The sequence below is a fragment of the Bufo gargarizans genome, chromosome 5, assembly GCF_014858855.1.
Source record: "Bufo gargarizans isolate SCDJY-AF-19 chromosome 5, ASM1485885v1, whole genome shotgun sequence".
Classification (NCBI taxonomy): Eukaryota; Metazoa; Chordata; class Amphibia; order Anura; family Bufonidae; genus Bufo; species Bufo gargarizans.
In genome coordinates, this window is record NC_058084.1 from 400,077,716 (window position 1) to 400,091,581 (window position 13,866).

The 13,866-nt window shown below is 42.8% G+C and overlaps 1 protein-coding gene across 3 annotated transcripts in view; it reads left to right on the plus strand.

The window, feature by feature from the left end:
• The window catches only part of DLEC1 (DLEC1 cilia and flagella associated protein), a 77,302-nt gene that overhangs the window by 27,881 nt on the left and 35,555 nt on the right, over positions 1 to 13,866 (plus strand). For all 3 annotated transcript variants that reach the window (XM_044294229.1, XM_044294231.1, XM_044294230.1), the window contains exons 11-16: positions 5,168 to 5,304; positions 7,216 to 7,308; positions 7,411 to 7,501; positions 7,596 to 7,749; positions 8,174 to 8,366; positions 13,347 to 13,405. In XM_044294229.1, the coding sequence (XP_044150164.1) occupies positions 5,168 to 5,304; positions 7,216 to 7,308; positions 7,411 to 7,501; positions 7,596 to 7,749; positions 8,174 to 8,366; positions 13,347 to 13,405 (727 nt within the window). The remainder of the gene's footprint in view (positions 1 to 5,167; positions 5,305 to 7,215; positions 7,309 to 7,410; positions 7,502 to 7,595; positions 7,750 to 8,173; positions 8,367 to 13,346; positions 13,406 to 13,866) is intronic.

The following is a 13,866-nucleotide window of genomic DNA, read 5'->3' on the forward strand; positions in this document are numbered from 1 at the left end:
GAAGTAAGTGGTCCTCTTGTGTGATTAGACCAGGTTTTGTTTGTGCTAATAGGATGGCGGCCATTTTATTTTTTCTAATGTTTGCTCCATAGGCAAAACAAGCAATTATAACTAATGAAATGTATTTGGGAATATATTTACAATAAAAGAATATTTAAGTATCTTCATTTTCTTAATTCCCAGAGAAGCCCTTTAAAAATATCTCTAAAATTTCCTCCATTCAGCTTTCCTTCAATCCTGTCTTTCTGTCCCAGTCGCAAACAAACACCCCCACAGCATGATGCTGCCACCACCATGCTTCACTGTAGGGATGGTATTGGGCAGGTAATGAGCAGTGCTTGGTTTCCTCCAGACATGATGCTTACATTTGAGGCTAAAAAGTTCAATCTTGGTTTCATCAGAGCAGAGTATTTTGGTTCTCACAGTCTGAGAATCCTTTAGGTGCTTTTTTTTCAAACTCCAGGTGGAATTTCATGTGTCTTTGGCCTCATGCACACGACTGTTGTGTGCATCCGTGTCCGTTGTTCTGTTTTCCGTGATTTTCTGCGGACCCATTGACTTTCAATGGGTCCGTTGAAAACTCGGGGAAAATGCACCGTTTGTCATACGTGTCCGTGATCCGTGTTTCCTGTCCGTCAAAAAAATATGATCTGTCCTATTTTTTTGACGGATAACGGCTCACGGACCCATTCAAGTCAATGGGTCCGTGAAAAAACACGGAAGCACACAAGATTGCCATCCGCGTCCGTGATCCGTGTCCGTAGGCTACTATAGCACAGACTGATCCGCAGATCCGTCTGCATACAGCTTTTTCAGAGCTGCGTTTTCACTTTGTGAAAACTCAGATCCGACAGTATATTCTAACACAGAGGCGTTCCCATAGTGATGGGGACGCTTCAAGTTAGAATATACTAAGAACTGTGTACATGACTGCCCCCTGCTGCCTGGCAGCATCCGATCTCTTACAGGGGGCTGTGATCCGCACAATTAACCCCTCAGGTGCCGCCCTCCCTCCCCAGTTTTGAATTCATTGGAGGCCAGTGTGGCCCTCCCTCCCCTGTATTAAATTTATTGGTGGCCAGTGCGGCCTCCCCTCCCCTGTACTAAATTCATTAGTGGCCAGTGCGGCCCCCCTCCCCTTTATTAAATTCATGGGTGGCCAGTGCGGCCCCCCTGGCCCCCCCTCCCCTTTATTAAATTCATTGGTGGCCAGTGCGGCCCCCCTCCCCTTTATTAAATTCATGGGTGGCCAGTGCGGCCCCCCTGGCCCCCCTCCCCTTTATTTAATTCATTGGTGGCCAGTGCGGCCTCCCCTCTCCTCCCCCATCATTGGTGGCAGCGGAGAGTTCCGATCGGAGTCCCACGGCATCTGAATGCTCTAAAACCTAAAAATGCATGCTTCCGGGTGTGCTCCGGCTCCCCTCAGCGGAGAGGCAGAGGCATTGTGAGGCAGCTTCAATCCTCTGGAATAGACTGAAGCTGCAGCACATTGTATTTCTCATATACTCCAATGCTAATGCATTGGAGTGTATAAGAGAAGCAATCTGACGTCTGCTTGTTATAGTTCCCTATGGGAACTATAAAATAGTGTAAAAAAAAAAAAAAAGTTTTAAAAATAAATAAATAAATTCAAAAAATATAAAATTCTAATCACCCCCTTTAGGCCTCATGCACACGACCGTTGTGTGCATCCGTGGCCGTTGTGCCGTTTTCCGTTTTTTTTTCCATGACTTTCAATGGGTCCGTGGAAAAATCTGAAAATGCACCGTTTTGCAGCCGAGACCGTGATCCGTGTATCCTGTCCGTCAAAAACATAGGACCTGTCCTATTTTTTTGACGGACAACGGTTCACGGACCCATTCAAGTCAATGGGTCCGTGAAAGAACACGGATGCACACAAGATTAGCGTCCGTGTCCGTGATCCGTGGCCGTAGGTTACTTTCATACAGACGGATCCGAAGATCCGTCTGCATAAAAGCTTTTTCAGATCTAAGTTTTCACTTAGTGAAAACTCATATCTGACAGTATATTCTAACACAGAGGCGTTCCCATGGTGATGGGGACACTTCTAGTTAGAATACACTACAAACTGTGTACAAGACTGCCCCCTGCTGCCTGGCAGCACCCGATCTCTTACAGGGGGCCGTGATCAGCACAATTAACCCCTTCAGGTGCGGCACCTGAAGGGGTTAATTGTACTATCATATCCCCCTGTAAGAGATCAGGGCTGCCAGGCAGCAGGGGCCAGACCCCCCCCCCTCCCCAGTTTGAATATCATTGGTGGCCAGTGCGCACCCCCCCCCTTCCCTCCCTCTATTGTAATAATTTGTTGGTGGCACAGTGTGCGCCCCCCCCCCCTTGCTCCCTCTATTGTAATAATTTGCTGGTGGCACAGTGTGCGCCCCCCCCGCCCCCCTTCCTCCCTCTATTGTAATAATTCATTGGTGGCACAGTGTGCGCCCCCCAGCCCCCCCTTCCTCCCTCTATTGTAATAATTAGTTGGTGGCACAGTGTGCGCCCCCCCCGGCCCCACTTCCTCCCTCTATTGTAATAATTTGTTGGTGGCGCTGTGTGCGCCCCCCCCCCTTCCTCCCTCTATTGTAATAATTCGTTGGTGGCACAGTGTGCGCCCCCCATCGGCCCCCCCTCCCTCTATAGCATTAACAACATTGGTGGCCAGTGTGCGGCCTCCCATCTTCCCCCCCCCCCCCCCCCCGATCATTGGTGGCAGCGGAGTTCCGATCGGAGTCCCAGTTTAATCACTGGGGCTCCGATCAGTAACCATGGCAACCAGGACGCTACTGCAGTCCTGGTTGCCATGGTTACTTAGCAATAGTACAATAGTAGAAGATTCATACTTACCTGCTGGCTGCTGCGATGTTCGTGTCCGGCCGGGAGCTCCACCTACTGGTAGGTGACAGGTCTGTGCGGCGCATTGCTAAATTAACTGTCACTTACCAGTAGGAGGAGCTCCTGGCCGGACACAGACATCGCAGCAGCCAGCAGTAAGTATGATGCTTCTACTATTGTACTATTGCTAAGTAACCATGGCAACCAGGGCTGCAGTAGCGTCCTGGTTGCCATGATTACCGATCGGAGCCCCAGCGATTAAACTGGGACTCCGATCGGAACTCCGCTGCCACCAATGATCGGGTGGGGGGGGCGCACACTGTGCCACCAACGAATTATTACAAAAGAGGGAGGAAGGGGGGGGCGGGGGGCCGCACACTGTGCCACCAACCTATTATTACAATAGAGGGAGGGGGGGGCCGCACTGGCCACCAATGATATTCAAACTGGGGAGGGGGTCTGCCCCCTGCTGCCTGGCAGCCCTGTACTCTTACAGGGGGATATGATAGTACAATTAACCCCTTCAGGTGCGGCACCTGAGGGGTTAATTGTGCTGATCACGGCCGCCTGTAGGAGATCAGGTGCTGCCAGGCAGCAGGGGGCAGTCATGTACACAGTTTGTAGTATATTCAAACTAGAAGCGTCCCCATCACCATGGGAACGCCTCTGTGTTAGAATATACTGTCGGAAATGAGTTTTCACGATCTAACTCATATCCGACAGTATATTCTAACATAGAGGCGTTCCCATGGTGATGGGGACGCTTCAAGTTAAAATATACCATCGGATTGGAGAAAACTCAGATCCGATGGTATAAAAGGGACTCCAGACTTTACATTGAAAGTCAATGGGGACGGATCCGTTTGAAATGGCACCATATTGTGTCAACGTCAAACGGATCTGTCCCCATTGACTTGCATTGTAATTCAGGACGGATCCGTTTGGCTCAGCACGGCCAGGCGGACACCAAAACGACTTTTTTTTCATGTCCGTGGATCCTCCAAAAATCAAGGAAGACCCACGGACGAAAAAACGGTCACGGGTCACGGACCTACGGACCCCGTTTTTGCGGACCGTGAAAAAATACTGTCGTGTGCATGAGGCCTTACTCAAAATGTAAATAAAAAATGTAAACAGCAATAAAAATACACATCATAGGTATCGCTGCGTGCAAAAATGTCCGTACTATTAAAATATTAAAATATTTTTTCCAATACGGCAAACGGTGAAACGGTAAAAAAGTCAAAATGGCCAATTTGCTGTTTTTTTGTTAGTTCACCTCCTACTAAAAAATAAAATAAAAAGTAATCGAAAAGTCTTACACACTCGAGAAAAGTATTAATGAAAAGTATAGATCGCCCCACAAAGAATGATACAGCTCTGTACACATAACTACAAAAAAGTTATAGGGTCAGAATATGGAGATGAAAAGATAAAAACATTTTTTTGAAGTTTTTATTTTTCAGTATTATTTTCTGTATTAAAATGTAAGAAAAGCTTTACCAATGTGGTATCGCCATAATCATACTGAGCTGGATAATGAAAGTAACAGATCAGTATAACAGTATACAGAACGCCGTAAAAACAAAACCCATAAAACAGTTGCGGAATGGCATTTTTTTCTTCCAATTTTACCCCATTTGAAATTTTCTTTCAGCTCCCCACTACATTTTATGCAATATTAAAAGGTGGAATTATAAAGGGCAACTTTTCCCACAAAAAACAACCCCTCATACAGCTATGTAATCGGAAGAATAAAAAAGTTGTTATAGCCCCAGAAAGGCAGGGAGTGAAAAACGAAAACACAAAAATGAAAAACCCTCCTAGGCTGAAAGGGTTAATTTATTTATTTCATTACAAGACCACGATATGAAATGTAAAAAAAAAAATGAAAGGGTCTGAAGACTTTCCAAAAGCATTGTATATTAGGGAATAATAGTTATTGTGCTGATCTTCTCCTTTTTTAAACGGTTCTGGCAGATCAATGTACATCGCAGGTATATCATTCAGTGACCATATCCTGCACCTTGTTTCCGCTACTCAGCCAGTGGCTTTCCTTTAAAAAAAAACTGAAATAATGAAAATTACAGTCATATAAATTTCCACAGAACAATGTTAGGAAGGAAGAAATTGTTTGCCACTGAAACAAAATTTTATTATACCCCAGTGGCATTCACTACGTCTCTTTCCGCTCATTTCAATCATTATTCAGCTCAGTTTTTTTTTTTAACTCATTGTGATCAGTGCAAACTTGTATATTATCTTTGAAAATAGCAGTTTCTTTATTTAAATGACTAAATGTTCATGTCTTGTGCAGTGCCCCGGACTCTGGATTGTGGTCCTTGCTTGGTTGGTGGAGTGAAGCTCATTGAATGCCTCTGCAGAAATGAAGGCATGAGTCGCGGAAGATTCTGCATTATGCCCAAAAGTGTTTGGCCTCCAGCAAATTTTAGAGTATGTTTTTTTTTTTCACCAGCTGTTTATACTTGTTTATTAAAACTGGTGATTTTTGTAATGTTTGTGAATCTTGCTTGTGAGGCATTTAGTCATCTTAACCTTCGAAATATATTAAATTAAGGTTACTCAATCTTGTTCTGCTGGGGCCTCACCAGACGTAGTATAGTGATGACAATGCTTTACAACTGGTCACAGGCCATGCCAACAAGAAAAAAAAGCTACCAATCAACCTAAGTTCTTGTACAGTTTGTCTCCTAAACCCAGTAGAACATTAAGGGTACATGCACACGATCAGGATTGCGTGCGGATTTTCCGCGCGGATTTGCGTGCAGAAAATCCGCACCGTAGGTCATGTACATTGTATTCTATGAGAATTTGAAATTCTCAATGCACATGATGCAGATTTTTTCCGCGCGAATTTTGACCTGCGGTGCGGATTTTAAAATCCGCAGCATGTCAATTTATTTTATTTTTCCTGACCGGATTTTCTTCATTCACTTTGTGAAATCCGCATGCGGAAAATCCGCACGCAAATCTGCACCAATTAATGCGGATTGACCGCACAGATTTTCCTGCGAACACCTGCGGATTTCAGTGCGGATTCTCCGCACATGAATCCTGAATGTGTGCATGTACCCTAAGGCCACCTGCACATGTTGCGGATTACGTGCGGCTTTTCCGTGTGGATTCCCGTGCAGAAGAACTGCAGCATATTACATTACCAGCAAAGTGTATGGGATTAAACAAATCTCAATTTTTCAGTGCAAAAATTGACCTGCTTTGCGGATTTCCATTCTGCAGCATGACAATTATGTTTGCAGTTTTAGCTGCGGATTTCATTCTTTTCAATGCAATGGTGAGATCTGCGGCAAAACCGCATCAAATCTGCACCAAAAACACTTAGACATTGCGGATTCTTGCAGTTCTTATGTGCATTCACCCGCACTCGTGTGCAGGTGGCCTAAATCAGCACAAAAACAGTCAGCTTAAGGCTACATGCACACAAACGTTGTTTGTGTCCGCGTCCAGTTCCGGTTTTTTTTAAGGATAGGATGCAAACCCATTCATTTCAATGGGTCCGCGAAAAATGCAGACAGCACACCATTTTGTCCCCTTTCATTGTCAATAGGGACAAATGTAACTGAACAGAACGGCGTGCTCCAAAATGTATTCCGTTCCGTTCTCATACCGGAGAGTATGACTGCTTTCCGTCCTGGGATGCGGAGTAAGAAGGATCCGCCATGACCCACAATGCAAGTCAATGGGGATGGATCAATTTTCTCTGACACAATAGAAAAATGGATTCGTCCCCCATTAACTTGCGATTTTCACGCAACCCCATTCATTTCTATGAGGCCTACATTACATAAAAAAACTCACAAAATAGAGCATGCTGCGATTTTCACGCAACGCACAAGTGATGCGTGAAAATCACCGCTCATGTGAACAGCCCTATAGAAATGAATGGGTCGGTATTCAGTGCGGGTGCAATGGGTTCCCCTCACGCATCGCATCCGCGCTGAATACTCGCCCGTGTGAAAGGGGCCTTAGGCTTTGAATGAAACAACAGCACTAATGTTTCCCTACGGTTGTGTGGTGACAAGAAATGGGGACTCAGGACCTGCGTTTTAGTCATTTTTTCCTAGAAACATTGCAGATTTTATAACAGCTACTAAAAGTCTTTCAGGGCTTTTCGTAAGAAAATGATTCAAGGGATACGCCTGTAATATAATGATAAACAGCAGCAATATTTGTCTTCATTTGGCACAGTTGCCCTTTACTGCCCTAAGTCACACCAGTAGGTCCTCAGATGTTCAGATGTTCTTTTTTTTTTTTTACATATTTTGAATTTGAGGACACTCATTAATCATATGTTAATGTCTGTTTTGTTTTGGGGTTTTTTGTTAGACAGTTGCAAATGCAGGATTTGTGGAGAAGATACCATTTTGCATCCGACCTGCCATGTTTGAATTATATCCTGGTCAAGAAACCATTATCGAGGTCAGTAAATAAATCTACTAACACCTGGGTGCAGACAGCCTAAAATGATCAATGTTTAATATTATTTAGCAGTATTATATCATGTGTACTGCTTTTTTCCAGGTCATCTTCTTCCCTTTATCCCCTGAAACCTACAGCCAGGTTTTTACAATTGTGTGTGATAACTGCCAAGTCAAGGATATCACAGTAACCGGTGGGCTAGTTATGAATACTGTTTTATGTACAACCTTATGGATAACTGTTTCTTATACACTGACCATTCATGTATCTCTTTTTTTGTGTCCAAGCATATGGAGAAGTTTTAGGATTGCAGCTGGTATCCAGCAGTGACGGCAAGAATATAGTTGAACTTGCAGATGCTTCTACTGAACATTTGGTGCAGTTTCAAAGTACAAACTTACATTCTACAGAGCAGAAGAGCTTTGCTGTCAGAAACACAACGTAAGTGCATTTATCCAATTTTACACCATGCCCTTGTGGCGCTGAACATTTTACACTGAGCAGGGGCCTCATTGCAAAGATCAAAATGCATCTTTCCCCCGATTACTGTGTTGGGTTCTACCACCTCAGACAAAAAGTGTTTCTCTCCACACCATTTCCAGGCCCAGTTTCTGATCCATTAATTCATTTCCCCTCGAGAGAATAGTCTTGTGCAGATTCTCTCCATCCTGTAGCAAAGGAGAATAAGATCAACCATTGCTGGGCTCCATAGCAGATGAATAGTCTACTTCTATGTATTTACACCTTTAAAACTGAATAGGTCGCCATGTATATTATCCAAAAGTATATCAACGAGGTCATGCTTTGGTGTGTCTTGGATTAAGTTACCAGAAACTAACTTTTATCTTTGCCAAATTATTTACAGACATGTGGAACTTCCATTCTACTGGCAGATAGTGAAGCCGCATCTACAAGTTTTACCATCAGAAGAGCAGTCAGATATGACCAAAATCCAGTACAATATAGATGAATATACAGCTTTCACCGTTAGTCCATTACAGGGCATTCTGCAGCCTCACAAGGACCATATCTTCATGGTGACTTATACTCCAACTGAGGTACGAGGAACAGCAGCAATGGAAGTGTTGCTAGGGTTGTTTTTTCTTTTTGTTATATTAACAGAACACATGCCTAGGTCTGTTCACACACTTCTAATAGCTGCCAACCAAAGGCTCAGATGAATGGGGAGAAGGGAAACATTCACATCCAGACTCCTCTTTTACCTGAGAGCAACATTAGCAGGCATATTGAAATCCAACAGTCTGATCCATCTCTACCCCTATATCTGCCATTAGAAGTTCCCCCCATACACAACTAGTCCCTCTCAAATTGATGTGTTCATCTGACATTAAAAAGGTATCTATGGCCAATGCTTAGGGGGACATTTGATTTCTACTGGTCCACATCAAAATCTATTTCTTCTCCTAAAGATGCATGTATGCTTTCCCAAAAGTTTTTCATTTGATTTTCCATATCATTTGGACAGAGTCTCATCCTGATTAGCATGTAAGTAGAATGTACTGTATGATGTAATGAATATGTCTGAGACTCTCCGGATCACCGCCTCGATGGGTACCACTTATACAATAATATACACTGAGGGGCAAAAAGGTTACAATGGTTTTAACTTTTGACTTCATATCTCACCATCCACTACAGCTTTGGACGTGAGACTACCATCATTTTATAGACAATCATCTTGGCTATCTCATACATAAATTGGACTTGCAACTATTTAGCATATGATTAAAGGGGTTCTGCAGTTTTTTTTTTACTGATGATCTATCCTCTGGATAGATGATCAGCATCTGATCGGCGGGTGTCCCGACACCCTGGACCCCTGCCGATCAGCTGTTTGAGAAGGCAGCAGCACTGGCAGTAGTGCCACGTCCTTCATGCTGTTTACCGCAGGCCCAGTGACGTCACGACTAGTATCACTGGCCTAGGAGCGGCTAAGCTCCATTCAAGTGAACAGAGCTTAGCCCCACCCAGGCCATTGATACTAGTCGTGACATCACTGCGGTAAACAGCGAGAAGGCTGCGGCGCTACTGCCAGCACCGCTGCCTTCTCAAACAGCTGATTGGCAGGGGTCCCGGGTGTCGGACCCCCGCCGATCAGATGCTGATGATCTATCCAGAGGATAGATCATCATTTAAAAAAAAACTGCAGAACCCCTTTAATTCTTCAGATTATTGTCATGTAACTGCATTGTTACTGTTTTGCTCCTGGTGGTGGAACAATCTTTTTCCTCAGTGAGTTATTAGGTTGATTCAGAGAAGAGAAACAGCATCATCCAGCTCTTCGATAGCGGCATCTGGGACAATAGTTGCAAGTCCAATTTATATATGAGATAGCCAAGATGATTGTCTATAAAATGATGTTAGTCTCACATTCGAAGCTGTAGTGAATGATGATGAGATATGGAGCCTGAAAGTCAAAAGTTCAAAACATTGTTACCTTTCTGCTCTTCGGTGTATGTTAATATAATATAATGTACAGATGTTACATGGTGGCCATGAAGGTCAAAAGCTTAATCTCATCCTGCAGTTATACCCCGGCATTACATGCTTTGTAATTCAGTGATCATAGCATATGATACGTATTTGCGCTTGGAAAGTATATTGCGATTACATTTACGCTGTTGAAAATAGTAAAGAGATGTAAAGGAAAATAAAAATTCAAAATGACATAAAATTTAATTTCAAATGATAGCAATTGCATTTGCTGATCCTATTATCAAAACTGTTAACATATTTGTCATTGCAACTTTGACTATCTAAGCAACTGAGGCCTGAATTTTTACATATGAAGACAATCATTGACTATCAGAATTAGTTGGAATCGTGATGCGCAACATTGAAGCGTGTAATGCAACTCTTCCTTCCTTCCTTCTGACCCCTCTTCTGTGTTCAGTAACCTAGAAGGAAGAGGGAACAGAGCAGGTGAGGTAACACATGATCCAGCTAGAAAATTAACCCTTCTACATAACAGTCACTTAAATTTTAATTTAAACTCAAGACATATACTGATTGTCCATTGTAGGTAGATCCACAAAGAAGGCTATGTAGGTTAGCTATGAGTGGGGACAATATCCCTATTTATGAAACCCTAGACTAAACCCTCTGCCCAGGGACGGCCCCTAATGGTGGGGACTCCCTGTCCTCGAGCCTAAGGCTATCAGCTCCTATATAACCCTTATTGGTATCACTGATAGAAGAAAGCCTCAGAGTGGAAAGCCTACATGGACAGCAAGACAAAACAAACACAAATATTGTGCACAATGTATACAGCCCTATTGATGTAAAAGCATCAAAAGGTACATGGTGCACTAGACTCACTTATTAAAAGACACCCTATTAAATAACCGTTTGTGGTCACCAGCAATTGATACAGTGAACCCCAAACAAATGATACACTGAACCCCAACGCGTTTCCCCCACGGTGTGGGATCATCAGGGGGTGAATGGATATATAGGTTTAACTGGATAATACATCAACATAAATTGTATAGAAAGTAAGTAATAAATGAAATAATAAATCAAGCTAAGAACGGGCGGGGACCCATATTGTAATGAGGCCACCGTATAATGGGTGTTGATCACCGTTCTCAGTGTAATGGTGTCCGTTGTCACACAAATATCAATTAAAAATGGACCGGATGGTATTGGACGATATTATTAGGAGGAGGAGGAGGAGGCACATCGAGTATCGTGCACCGCTTGTGTATGCGGTTGTTTTATGCAAACATACAGGACTTCAAAGTGGATTTCTGTAAAAAGAAAAACAGAAATACACACATATATAATTGCATGTGTCTCACTACCCCTCCCCACCTTATAGGTCCTCTGTCAATTAGTCCCAGGTGTTATCAACTAATATGTAAAGTTTTCATTAACACCTGTAGGGCAGGCATGCGGTGTGGGCGTGCGTTCCACTGTGGAACGCACCCCGCCACCGCAGCTTCCGGTGTAAGGTACCCTACGGGATATGTGAATAGTTTAAGGCGTGCGTTCCAATGTGGAACGCACACACGCTCGCACGCCAGTACACTCACATGTCCGCTTCCGGTCGGCTCTGGTCAGAGTCTGTTCATTCTGGAACGCAAGACATATCCGGACCGGTCTTTGAAGCGCATCCGACTTCCTGTCTACTGATAATCACGTCAGGTACAGGAGAAGAACCAAGTTGTGTTACCTCCTCAGATCGTAATTTTAGAGAAGATGGATACTAATATTTAACATGACAGGATCGGATTGTATTTAGTCCAACAGTTAAATCACTCAAAGTCAAGTCAATATTTAGTTTTTATACATATATAAATACACCTGCTGAATTATGTAACGTGTGTATAATGACTCATGTTATGTACGTGCCTAATATGGTCGTAGACCCACAAACTAATTCCAGATGTATCCACTTCTTATATGTATATACCTTTTATTATCTAGGTTGCCATAATCAACTAGCCATGTATGTTGGCTCATGTCTACTAAATGAGGGACGTATCTGAGGTAGTTCTGCTTTTACATTTGTGAGATTCGGAAGGTGGTGGTCTCAAATATTGACTATCTCTGGAGACACAGAAACAACTTCATATGTGTTTCTCACTTTTTCAGCTGCACGTATGTACTCACACTACTTAATCTGTGCCCCTGTGGCATTTTATATACTGCATTTGGATTGACATCAAAAACACCTGGATATAGTGAGTTACCTATAAGTGCTGTGTGATTAACGCGGTGTTGGGTACACAATTGTCAGGTGATGAGTTAGTGTTGAATATATCATGCAATTATATATGTGTGTATTTCTGTTTTTCTTTTTACAGAAATCCACTTTGAAGTCCTGTATGTTTGCATAAAACAACCGCATACACAAGCGGTGCACGATACTCGATGTGCCTCCTTCTCCTCCTAATAATATCGTCCAATACCATCCGGTCCATTTTTAATTGATATTTGTATGACAACGGACACCATTACACTGAGAACTGTGATCAACACCCATTATACGGTGGCCTCATTACAATATGGGTCCCCGCCCGTTCTTAGCTTGATTTATTATTTCATTTATTACTTACTTTCTATACAATTTATGTTGATGTATTATCCAGTTAAACCTATAGATCCATTCACCCCCTGATGATCCCACACCGTGGGGGAAACGCGTTGGGGTTCAGTGTATCATTTGTTTGGGGTTCACTGTATCAATTGCTGGTGACCACAAACAGTTATTTAATAGGGTGTCTTTTAATAAGTGAGTCTAGTGCACCATGTACCTTTTGATGCTTTTACATCAATAGGGCTGTATACATTGTGCACAATATTTGTGTTTGTTTTGTCTTGCTGTCCATGTAGGCTTTCCACTCTGAGGCTTTCTTCTATCAGTGATACCAATAAGGGTTATATAGGAGCTGATAGCCTTAGGCTCGAGGACAGGGAGTTCCCACCATTAGGGGCCGTCCCTGGGCAGAGGGTTTAGTCTAGGGTTTCATAAATAGGGATATTGTCCCCACCCATAGCTAACCTACATAGCCTTCTTTGTGAATCTACCTACAATGGACAATCAGTATATGTCTTGAGTTTAAATTAAAATTTAAGTGACTGTTATGTAGAAGGGTTAATTTTCTAGCTGGATTTTGTACTTTCTCATTGACCCATGTATTAATACTTTATCCTTAATTGCTGGACGAATGAGGTAACACATGTCTGCCTTGGAGCTGCAGACATAAAACGGTAGGGTATTCGTAAAAAAGAACATTAGCTGCCAAGTGGTTTTTTTTTTAATTTTCGATGCATTGGAGCAGTAGAATAGAATGGTTTCAGGTACGCATGCTTTTCTATTAGTCTCTCTCTGCTTCAAAATGTATATGTATTTTTACCATTATTTGAACAACCTTCTTCTTCAAGCAGATTTACTTTTATGATGCCTTCTTTGTAGCCAAAACAAACTGTTGATCCAAAAAAACATAAAAAATCCCAAACTGCACTCTCTGAACCTGGACATATACTCTTTCCTTGATTTCATTCATTTCTAGCTCACTGAATATCACAGTATTGCACAGATGGTATTACAAGATGTTCCAGACCCTCCAAGGTAAGAATATTGATAATATTGCAATATCACCAAGGAATGGTGTCTAAAAGATATTCCTTACAAGGTTATTAACTATAGATATGTAATGGCAAATTGTAGTAGTCGGTTTTAATTTGGGGGTCTTAATTATCTGATTATTTAACTTTAACCCTGGGTTCACACCTGAGCGTTTCTGAGACGCGCGTTTTACGCGCATATTTGTCGCGCGTTTTTATGCGCGTTTTTTGCAATAGTAAACGCGCGTTTGACGCGCGTTTGTGTGATTGACTGCAGTGTTGTCTAATGAGTCTATGGCCAAAACGCGCGACAAACGCCCCAAAAAAAGCTCAAGAACTTGTTTATGCGTCGGGCGTTTTACAGCGCGTTCAAACGCGCAGTAAAACGCTCAAGTGTGAACCAGGGCCATAGGAAAGCATTGGTTTTCACGTGTTGAGCGTTTTAAAACGCTCAGGTGTGAACTT